The 12,044-nt window shown below is 45.6% G+C and overlaps 3 protein-coding genes across 7 annotated transcripts in view; 1 reads left to right on the top strand and 2 right to left on the bottom strand.

Moving 5' to 3' along the window:
- The window catches only part of LOC139273608 (zinc finger protein 850-like), a 560,896-nt gene that overhangs the window by 488,724 nt on the left and 60,128 nt on the right, over positions 1-12,044 (top strand). The window lies entirely within an intron of this gene.
- Positions 1-12,044, bottom strand: part of LOC139274108 (zinc finger protein 229-like) — a 120,023-nt gene that overhangs the window by 102,796 nt on the left and 5,183 nt on the right. The window contains exon 2 of the mRNA XM_070891152.1: positions 3,947-4,701. Coding sequence (XP_070747253.1) covers positions 3,947-4,701 — 755 coding nt within the window. The remainder of the gene's footprint in view (positions 1-3,946; positions 4,702-12,044) is intronic.
- LOC139273584 (gastrula zinc finger protein XlCGF57.1-like) overlaps positions 1-12,044 on the bottom strand; it is a 277,425-nt gene that overhangs the window by 260,467 nt on the left and 4,914 nt on the right. The window lies entirely within an intron of this gene.

Below are 12,044 nucleotides of genomic sequence, written 5' to 3'. Positions count from 1 at the left end.
GCCAGGGGGCATAGATTTCAAGTAAGTGGTAGGAGATTTAGAGGGGATTTGAGGAGAAATATTTTCACCAAGGTTGGTGGGGGTCTGAAACTCACTGCCTGAAAGAATGGAAGAGGCAGAAACCCTCATAGCATTTAAAAAGTACTTGAATATGCACTTGAAGTGCCGCAACCTACAAGGCTACGATCCAAGAGCTGGAAAGTGGGATCAGGCTGGAAAGCTCTTTGTCAGCAAGCACGGACATGATGGCCTCCTTCTGTGCTGTAAATTTCTATGATTCTCTGATCGCAAGGCTAGGAGAGGCGCTCTTGAAGGTATGGGGAGCTCGGACTTGTCTGTGGGAGTAACAGACGGCAAGATAACTCAAATAATCCCGAGCAATGCGGTGTTAGTCGTGGCTCAGTGGTAGTCTCTGAGTCAGTAGGTTGTGGGTTCAAGTCCACTCCCAGAGCATGGAGCATAAAATCTAGGCCGACATTCCAATGTAGTGCAGAGGGAGCGCTGCACTGTCAGGGGTGCCGTCTTTCACATGAGGCCCCATAAGAGCATTTGAAATAGGAGCAGGAGTAGGCCATATGGCCCCTTGAGTCTGCTCCATCATTCAATAAGATCATGGCTGATCTGATCTGATCTTGCCTTCAACTCCACTTCCCTGCCCACTCCTAATAACCCACGACTCACTTATCGTTCAAAAATCTGTCTATCTCCACCTTAAATATATTGAATGACCCAGCTTCCACAGCTCTCTGGGGCAGAGAATTCCAAAGGTTCATGTTCCTCGGAGAGAAGAAATTCCTCCTCATCTCCATTTTAAATAGGCTATGACCCCTAGTGTTAGATTCCTCCACAGGGGGAAACATCCTCTCTGCGTCTATCCTGTCAAGCCCCCTCAGAATCTTATACATTTCAATAAGATCACCTCTCATTCTTCTAAACTCCAATGAATATAGGCCCAACCTTTCTTCATAAGACAACCCTTTCATCTCAGGAATCAACCCTGTGAACCTTCTCTGAACTGCCCCCAATGCAAGTATATCCCTCCTTAAATAAGGAGACCAAAACTGTATGTAGTACTCCAGGTGTGGTCTCACCAACAGTGTAGTTGTAGCAGGACTTCCCTACTTTTATACTCCATTCCCCTTGCAATAAAGGTCAAAATTCCATTTGCCTTCTTAATTATGCTGTACCTGCATGCTAACTTTTTGTGTATCATGTACAAGGACCCCTCTGTATTGCAGCATTTTCTAATCTCTCCCCATTTAAATAATAATTTGCTTTTTTATTTTTCCTACCAAAGTGGATTACCTCACATTTTCCCACATTATACTCCATCTGCCAAACTTTTGCCCACTCACTGAGCTGATCTATATCCCTTTGTAGATTATTTGCGTCTTCCTCACAACTTGCTTTCCCACTTATCTTTGTATCATCAGCAAGTTTAGCTACATTCACTTGGTCCCTTCATCCAAGTCATTAATATAGATTGTAAATAGTTGAGGCCCCAGCACTGATCCCTGTGGCACCCCACTAGTTACAGTTTGCCAGCCTGAAAATGACCCATTTATCCCTACTCTCTGTTTTCTGTTTGTTAGCCAATCCTCTATCCATGCTAATATATTACCCCCAATCCCGTGAGTTCTTATCTTGTGCAGTAACCTTTTATGTGGCACCTTATCAAATGCCTTCTGGAAATCCAAATACAAGACATCTACTGGTTCCCCTTTATCCACCCTGTTCGTTACATCCTCAAAGAACTCCAGCAAATTTGTCAAACATGATTTCCCTTTCATAAAACCATGCTGACTCTGCTTGACTGCATTATGATTTTCTAAATAATGACTCCAGCATTTTCCCAATGACATGTTAGTCTAACTGGTCTACAGTTTCCCGCTTTCTGTCTCCCTCCATTCTTAAATAGGGGAATTACATCTGCTGGGATCTCTCCAGAATCCAGGGATTTTTGGTAGATTACAACCAATGTGGCCACCATCTCTGCAGCCATTTCTTTTAAGACCCGAGGATTCAGGCTATTAGGGATCAGGGGACTTGTCCACCTTTAGTCCCATTAGTTTGCCGAGTACCTTTTCTCCCTAGCAATAGTGATTGTTTTAAGTTCTCCCCTCCCAATAGCCCCTTGATTATCAATTATTGAGATGCTTTCAGTGTCTTCTACAGTGAAGACCGATACAAAATATTTATTCAAATTCTCTGCCATTTCCTTGTTTCCCATTATTAATTCCCCAGTCTCATCTTCTAAGGGACCAACTTAGCTACTCTCTTCCTTTTTATATACCTGTAGAAGCTCTTACTGTCTGTTTTTATATTTCTTGCTAGTTTAATCTCAATCTATACCCTTTTTTTTTCCGTTGTCCTTTGCTATTTTCTAAATAGTTCCCTCTTCTGGCCTTTCATTAATCTTCGCAACATTGTATGCCTTTGTTTTCAATTTGATACCACCCATTACTTTTTAGTTAGCCACGGATGGTTCATCCTTCTTAGAGTCTTTCTTTCTCACTGGAATTTTTTTTGCTGAGTTATGAAATAACTCCTTGAATGTCTGCCACTCCTGATCTACTGTCTTACCCTTCCTTTGTAATTGCCTTTATTTTTCAGGGCTCTATTTTGAGACCCAAGTTTCTCACCCTCAAACCGAATTTGGAATTCTACCATGCTATGATCACTCTTCCCAAGAGGATCCTTTACTATGAGATCATGAATTAATCCCAGTCTCATTACACATTACCAATTCTAAAATAGTCTGCTCCCTGGTTGGTTCCACAGCGCATTGTTCTAAGAAAACATCCCGAATACACTCTATGAACTCTTCCTCAAGGCTACCTAATCTTTATATTGATATATCCAATCAATATAAAGATTTAAATCATCAATGCTTATTGCAGTACCTTTCTTATAAGCCTCCATTATTTCTTGATTTATATGCTGTCCTGCAGTGCAGCTATTGATAGGGAGCCCATAGACTATTCCCACCAGTGACTTATTTCCCTTATTATTTCTTATCTCCACCCAAACTGATTGTACATCTTGATCTTCTGAGAATCAGAACCATCTGACCTCTCAAGTGGGCATAAAAGATTCCATGACGTTATTTCGAAGAAATCTCTCTGGTGTCCTGGCTAACATTTATCCCTCAACCAACATCACTAAAACAGAGGCCGTGAAAGGCACTTTATAAATACAAAGGAGAAAAGGAACAGTCGATAACAGGACATCAATTAGTCTCCTCTTGGAGAAATCAAGGAATCGACTCGCTGTATGTAGGAAACAAAGCTGATTTATTTGATCGTTGTTTGACAGAGGATGCAGAAAAGATTTACAAGAATGATTCCAGGGATGAGGGACTTCAGTTACATGGATAGACTGGTGAAGCTGGGTTGTTCGTCTTAGAACAGAGAAGGTTGAGAGGAGATTTGATGGAGGTGCTCTAAAATCATGAGGGGTCTGGACAGAGTAGAGAGAAAATATTCCCGTTGGTGGAAGGGTTGAGAACCAGAGGACACAGATTCAAGGTGATTGGCAAAAGAACCAAAGGCGACATGAGAAAAAACTTTTCTTTAAGCAGCGAGTGGTTAGGATCTGGAATGCACTGCCTGAAAGGCTGGTGGAGGCAGATTCAATCGTGGCTTTCAAAAAGGGAATTGGATAAGTACCTGAAATAAAACATTTGCAGGGCTACAGCGAAAGGGCGGGGAGTGGGACTAGCTGAAGTGTTCTTGCAGAGAGCCGGCACAGGCTCGATGGTCCGAAAGGCCTCCTTCTGTGCTGTAACCATTCTATGATTCTATGATATCCAGAAAATTAAACTCCAGCCCAGTTATAGGGATTAATTACACCAGCAGCAACAAACTCCAACTGTCCGAGTGAACATGGTTCAGTCCTGGATGTGATTAATGGCAACAATAAAAGCAGAATCCAACCCCTGCAGTCACTTGTGAACTCGCTGATGTGACTGAAGGTTGGATAAACGAGTGAAGCCCTTCCCACACTCGAAGCAGATGAATGGCCTCTCCCCAGTGTGAATGCGCTGGTGTGTTAGCAGGTTGGATGAAAGAGGGAAGCCCTTCCCACACTCGGAGCAGATGAACGGCCTCTCCCCAGTGTGAGTGCGTTGGTGTTTCATCAGATCATTTCTGCTTTTATAGCTCTTTTCACAGTCAGAACATTTAAACGGTCTCTTACTGGTGTGAACAAGTTGGTGTTCAGTGAGGTGGGATGAACGAGTGAATGCCTTCCCACACACAGAACAGGTAAAAGGTCTCTCCCCGGTATGAATACGCTGGTGAGCATGAAGCTCGAATGAATTAGTGAATCCCTTTCCACACACAGAGCAGATGAACAGCCTCTCTCCTGTGTGAGCTCGCTGGTGACTCAGATGATGAGATGATTTAGCAAACTGTTTCCCACATACGGAACAGACGAACGGTCTCTCCCCAGTGTGAACACGCTTGTGTTCAATGAGCTGTGAAGATGCAGTGAATTTCTTCCCACACACAGGACAGGTAAACGGCCTCTCCCCGGTGTGACTGCGCAGAGGAGCAATTGAATCCCTTCCCGCAGTCTCCACATTTCCACAGATTCTCCATGGTGCAGGTGTCCTTGTGTCTCTCCAGGTTTGACGATCAGTTGAAGCCTCGTCCACACACAGAACACGTGTATGGTTTCTCCCTGCTGTGAATAGTGCGATGTTTTTTCAGGCTGTGTAACTAGTTAAAGCTCTTTCCACAGTCAGTGCACTGGAACACTCTCACTCGGGTGTGTGTGTCTCGGTGCTTTTCCAGTCACACTGATGTTTGAAATCTTTTCCCACAGACAGAGCAGACAAACATTTCTCCTTTCACATTCAAAGGCCTATGATATTCAAGTGAATCGAGTGACTCTGTCAGGTCTTGATTGGTTCGAGTTTCCTGTCTGTAAATCCTCCTCTTCTAATATCCTGTAAAAGGTGTTTACGAAAGTCAGCACTGGAAGTGCAGGATAGAAATTGAGGGCAGACAATCCTACTTTTTATGGAACATTCTTTCGTCTCTTGTTTCCCAAAGCTGTAAATTCCCATCCCACACACTCTCCCTCCACCCTGTGCTGAAATCCAAACTCATCGCACCACCTCCATCATTTCTTTCTTCCATCTGCAGTTTTCTCACTCCCTCTTCTCTGGTTGGGTTCAGTTCTACATCCCTAGTGTGCAGACTGAGAATAAATAAGGAAATGATTTTCTCTCGAGTTCACTGGGACCCTAAAGCCCTGCCCGCCCTCTGCTCCTGTACCAAGATGGCCGCCCAGGCACGCTGATCGTGTCTAAGAATTCGGCTAGTTACCCCGAGCGGTCGGGTCTATCACCGCGGGTCAAACATGGGTCCTGCCGGCTCATATTAGGTGCCTGGGGCCTACACCAGGTGTTTATGAAGCTGCCCAGCCCACCCAGGGGTCTAATTGCTCCGCTGAGCCCACAAACTCCTACCGACTCGCGGAATGTCTCTTCCACCTCAGACCACCTCCACCACTGGCACTGCGCCTACTCAGAGCACAGCCCGGTCCCGTGTCTGGGCTCCTGGTGACATTGATAGAGCACTTTACCCCTGCGCGGGGGATTCTGGCTACAGAAGTAAATGTCGCAACATTTGGTAGTGAAATGGATTGATTCAGGATAGACAGCAGGGATTATTGCAGGAAATAACACAGTGCAGTGAGAAAGGAAATGCAGTGGATGTTGTGTCGATGGATTGTCAAAAGGTGTTTGATAAGGTGCCGGACAGGAGGCTTGTTGATCAAATTAAGGCTCATGGTATTAAAGGGAGTGGGGCAGTGTGGAGAGGAAGTTGGGTAAAGGGCAGAAAACAGAGAGTAGTGGTTAATGGATGTTCTTCAGACTGGAGGGATGTAAACAGTGGTGTCCCCAGGGTCAGTGTTGGGACCATTGCTCTTAATATAGAGACAGGGTCTGGGCTAGGGAATAAGCACATAAGAATTAGAAGCAGGAGTAGGCCCTTTGGCCCCTCGAGCCTGCTCCACCATTCAATAAGATCATATTGATTCATCAATTGATCCACCGCTACGAAAAACAATAATAAGAATAAAACCGGACGGACCACCCGGCATCGACCTCCGCACCGGCTACGGACCCGACAACGGCACACCCAGCCCAGTCTTTCTCACCAACATCTGGGGACTGGTGCCAAAATTGGAAGAGATGGCCCAGACTAGTCAAGCAACAGTCTGACATAGTCATACTCACAGAATCATACCTTTCAGCCAATGTTCCAGACTCCTCCATCACCATCCCTGGGTGTGTCCTGTCCCACCGGTGGCGGTACAGTAGTATACAGTCGGGAGGGTGTGGCCCGGAGTCCTCAACATTGACTCCGGACCCCATGAAGTCTCGTGGCTTCAGGTCAAGCATGGACAAGGAAACCTCCTGCTGATGACCACCCACCGCCCTCCCTCAGCTGATAAATCAGTACTCCTCCATGTTGAACACCACTCGAAAGAAGCACTGAGAGTAGCAAGCTGCACAGAATGTACTCTGGGTGGGGGACTTCAATGTCCATCAAGACTGTCTCGGTAGCACCACTACTGACCGAGCTGGCCGAGTCCTGAAGGACATAACTGCCAGACTGGGCCAGCAGCAGGGGGTGAGAGAACCAATACGAGGGGAAAACCCAACTTATGCCCATCCCTTTGTGAAGGGCGCGAGAGCGGGAGCAGCGGTAAGCCTACAAAGGGCGTGAGTCAGCCGAGCAGACAGCCAAAACAGCACCAAGTGACCTGGGAGGATAAGAAGTAAAAAGATTCAAAATGTGACATCATAGGAAAGCAGGGAAGTGATTGGTTGGTCAGTTTTTCTCTCTTTTCTTGGGCATGGGATTAAAAATCTAAACTTTCAAAATGTGAAAACTTAACTAAATACATTCGAGATGGCAGGGCAGTGTGTTACTGCTGCTGCATGTGGGAACTGGTTGACCCCATTGAGGTCCACGGCGACCACATCTGCAGTAAGTGTTGGCTGCTCGAGGAACTTCAGCTCCACGTTGATGAGCTGGAGTCCGAGCTGCAGACACTGCGACACATCAGGGGGGGAGAGTTACCTGGACCCTGTGTTCCAGGAGGCAGTCACACCCCTTAGATTAATTAATTCAAATTTGGTCCGTGGTTAGAGACAGAATGGTGTGACTACGAGCGAGGCAGCTGTGGGGACCCAGGAGGTAGTGATGGAGGAGCCTCAGTCCTTGCAATTGTCCAACAGGTACGAGATTCTTGCTCCCTGTTTGGATGAGGGCACAGACTGCAGGGAGGATGAGCAAACTGACCACAGCGCAGTGGTACAGGAGGCCATTCAAGTGGGGGGGGGGGAGTAAAAAGAAATGTTGTAGTGTTCGGAAACAGTATAGTTTCAGAGATAGATACGGTTCTCTGCAGCCGAGTGTGTGAGTCCCGAAGGCTGTGATGCCTGCGCAGTGCCAAGGTTAAGGACATCAAAAAGGAGTTAGATGTAGTCGTTACTACTAGGGGGATCAAAGGGTATGGTAAGAAAGCAGGAATGGGGTACTGAAGTTGCATGTTCAGCCATGAACTCATTGAATGGCGGTGCAGGCTTGAAGGGCCGAATGGCCTACTCCTGCTCCTATTTTCTATGTTTCTATCTCCTCTGGGCTGAAGAGGGATTGGAGTACGAGGGGGAAGATCCAGTTGTCGTGGTCCACGTAGGTACCAATGACATAGCTAGAACAAAGATAGGGGTTCTGCTGAAGAATTTTGAGCAGCTAGGGGCTAAATTAAAAAGCAGAACCACAAAAGCAATAATCTCTGGATTACTACCTGAGCCACGAGCAAATATATTTCGGTGAGAAGGAAAGACTTTAAGCGACGGGAGAACTATCCGCGGTTAATGAAGGAAGTAAAGGATGGTATCAAACTGAAAACAATGGCACACAAAGTGGCCAAGATTAGTGGGAGGCAAATGTTTTTAAAAACAGCAAATGATGACTAAAGAAATAATAAAGAGAGGGAAGGTGGATTGTGAGAGTAAACTAGCAAGCAATATAAAAAGAGCTTCTACAGGTATGTAAAAAGGATAGGGTAGTTAAAGTAAATGTTGGTCCTTAGAGGATGAGACTGGGAAATTAATAATGGGGACCAGGGAAATGGCAGAGACTTTGAACAAATATTTTGTATCAGTCTTCACGGTAGAAGACATTAAAAACACCCCAATAATAGATAATCAAGGGGCTGTAGTGAGGGAGGAACTTAAAGCAATCACTAAAGAAAAAGTGCTCAGTAAAATAATGGGACGAAAGGTGGAAAAGTCCCCTGGACCCGATGGCTTGCAACCTCGGGACTTAGTAAAGCTCCCTCTACATTGTCCCATCAAATATTCCCAGGGCCGGCACAGCACAGATTGGATAGAGAGTAAAGCTCCCTCTATACTGACCCATCAAACAATGCCAGAGCAGATACAGCACAGGTTAGATACAAAGTAAAAATCCCTCTACACTCCCATATCAAACACTCCCAGGGGAGGTACAGCACAGGTTAGATACAGAGTAAAGCTTCCTCTACACCGGCCAACAAACACTCCAAGGGCAGGTAAAGCATGGGTTAGGCAGAGGGTAAAGCCCCCTCTATACTCCCCTATCAAATAATGCCAGGGCAGGTACAGCCCGGATTCGATATAGCAGAAAGCTCCCACTACACTGTCCCATCAAACACTCACAAAGCAGGTACAGCAATGGGTTAGGCAGAGAGTCAAGCTCCCTCTACACTGTCCCATCAAACACTCCCAGGGCAGGTACAGCAATGGGTTAGACAGAGAGTCAAGCTCCCTCTATACTGTCCCATCAAACACTCCCAGGGCAGGTACAACACGGATTAGATACAGAGCAAATCTCTCTCTCCACTGTCCCATCAAAACCTCAAAGGGCGGATATAGAACATAAGAAATAGGAGCAGGAGTAGGCCATTTGGCCCCTCGAGCTTGCTCTGCCATTCAATAAGATCATGCCTGATCTGATCCTGGCCTCAACTCCACTTTCCCTCCCGCTCTCCATAACCCTAGACTCCCTTATCATTCAAAAATCTGTCTATCCCCACCTTAAATACATTCAATGACCCAGCCTCCACAGCTCTCTGAGGTAGAGAATTCCAAAGATTCACAACACTCAGATAAGAAATTCCTCCGCATTTTCAGTTTTAAACAGTCTTATTCTGAAACTATGCCCCCTAGTTCTACATTCCCCCAAGAAGGGAAACATCCTCTCTGCATCTACCCTGTCAAGCCCCCTTAAAATCTTATACGTTTCAATAAGATCACCTCTAAGTCTTCTAAACTCCAATGTGAATAGGCCCAACCTGCTTTACCTTCCTTCATATGACAATCCCTTCATCTCAGTAATCAATCTCGGGAACCTCTCTGAACTGCCTCCAGTGCAAATATACCCCTCCTTAAATAAGGAGACCAAAACTGTACGCAGTTCTCCAGGTGTGGTCTTACCAACGACCTGTACAGTTGTAGAAGGACTTTCTTACTTTTATACTCCATCCCCCTTGCAATAAAGGACAACATTCCATTTGCGTTCCTAATTACTTGCTGTAACTGCATGCTAACTTTTTGTGTTTAATGTACAAGGACCCACAGATCCCTCTGCACCACCGCATTTTGTAATCTCTCCCCATTTAAATAATAATTTGCTTTTTTATTTTTCCTACCAAAGTGGATAACCTCACATTTTCCCACATTATACTCCATCTGCCAATTTTTTGCCCACTCACTTAGCCCCTCCATATCTCTTTGTAGATTCTTTGCGTCCTCCTCACAACTTCCTAGGTTAGCACAGGTTCAGTACACGGCAAATCTCTGTCTACATTAGCCCATCAAACACGCCCAGGACAGGTACAGCATGGATTAGATACATTGTAAAGTTGCCTCTACATTGTCACATCAAATACTCTCAGGGCAGATACAGCATGGGTTAGGTACTGATTAAAGCTCCCTCTAACTGTCCCATCAAACACTGCCAGAGAAGGTGCAGCACAGGTTAGATACAGAGTAAAGCTCCCTCTGCACTGTCCCAAAAACACTGCCAGGGCAGGTACAGTAGAGGTCAGATACCGAGTAAAGCTCCCTCTACACTGTCCCATCAAACAATGCCAGGGCAGGTATAGCCCGTGTTAGATACAGAATAAACATCTATCTACACTGTCCCATCCAAAACGCACAGGGCAGGTATAGCATGGGCCAGATATAGAGTAAAGCTCCCTCTACACTGCCCCATCAAACACTCGCAGGGCATGTAATAGCATGGGTCAGATACAGAGTATAGTTCCCTCTACACTGTCCCATCAAACACTCCCACAACAGGTACAGCACGGGTCATAAACAGAGTAAGGCTTCATCTACACTGTCCCATCAAATATTTGCAGGGTAGGTACAGCACGGATTAGATAGAATAAACCTCCCTCTATATTGTCCCATCAGACACTCCCAAGGGCAAGTACAGCAAGGATTAGATATAGAGTAAACCTCATTTTACACTGTTCCAACAAACACTCCCAGGATAGGTACAGCACAGATTATATACAGCCTAAAGCTCCCTCTACACTGTCCCATCAAACATAACTAGGGCAGGTAGAGTACGGGTTAGATACAGAGGAAAGCTTCCCCTACACCAACCCATCAAAGCTCACAGGTCAGGTAGAGCATGGATTAGATACAGAGCAAAAGCTCCCTCTGCAGTGTCCCATCAATCACTCACAAGGCAGGTACAGCACGGGTTATGCAGAGAGTAAAGCTCTCTCTACACTGTCCCATCAGATACTACCAGGGCAGGGACAGCACTGATTAGATACAGCGTAACGCTCTCTGTACACTGTCCTGTCAAAAACTCCTGGGGCATGTACAGCATGGATTAGATACAGAGCAAATCTCCCTCTACACTGTCCCATCAAACATGCAAAGGGCAGGTATGGAACATAAGAAATAGGAGCAGGATTGGCCATTTGGCCCCTCGAGCCTGCTCCGCCACTCAATAAGATCATGGCTGATCAGATCCAGGCCTTAACTGCACTTCCCTGCCCACTCCCCATAACCCTTGACTCCCTTATCTTTCAAAAATCTGTCTATCCCCACCTTAAATACATTCAATGACCCAGCCACCACAGCTCTCTGAGGTAGCGAATTCCAAAGATTCACAACCCTCAGAGAAGAAATTCTTCTTGATTTCCGTTTTAAATGAGCGACCACTTATTCTGAAACTATGCCCCCTAGTGTTAGATTCCTCCATGAGGGGAAACATCCTCTCTTCATCTGCCCTGTCAAGCCCCCTCAGAATCTTACGCGTTTCAATAAGATCACCTCTACGTCTTCTAAACTCCAATGAGTACAGGCCCAACCTGCTCAACCTCTCTCATTATGACAACCTTTTCATCTCAGCAATCAACCTCGTGAACCTTCTCTGAACTGCCTCCAGTGCAAGTATATCCTTCCTGAAATAAGGAGACCAAAACAGTACGCAGTACTCCAGTTGTGGTCTTACCAATGCCATGTACAGTTGGAGCAGGACTACCCTACTTTTATACTCCATCCCCCTTGCAATAAAGGCCAACATTCCATTTGCCTTCCTAATCAATTGCAGTAACTGCATGCTAAATGTTTGTGTTTCATGTACAAGGACCCCCAGATCCCTCTGTACCACCGCATTTTGTAATCTCTCACAATTTAAATAATTTGCTTTTTTATTATTCCTACTAACGTGGATACCCTCACATTTTTCCACATTATACTCCATCTGCCAAAGCTTTGCCCACTCACTTAGCCTATCTATATTTGTTTGTAGATTCTTTGCGTCCTCCTCACAACTTGCTAGGTTAGCACAGGTTAGATACACAGTAAACCTCTCTCTACATTATCCCATCAAACACTCCCAGTGCAGGTACAACACGGGTTAGGTACAGAGTAAAGCTCCCTCTGCACTGTCCCATCAAACACTCACAGGACAGGTATAGCACGGGTTAGATACAGCGTAAAGTTCCCTCGA

The sequence above is a fragment of the Pristiophorus japonicus genome, chromosome 9, assembly GCF_044704955.1.
Source record: "Pristiophorus japonicus isolate sPriJap1 chromosome 9, sPriJap1.hap1, whole genome shotgun sequence".
Classification (NCBI taxonomy): domain Eukaryota; kingdom Metazoa; phylum Chordata; class Chondrichthyes; family Pristiophoridae; genus Pristiophorus; species Pristiophorus japonicus.
The sequence above is the reverse complement of the archived record's forward strand: the minus strand, read 5'-3'. Positions and strand labels throughout refer to the sequence as shown.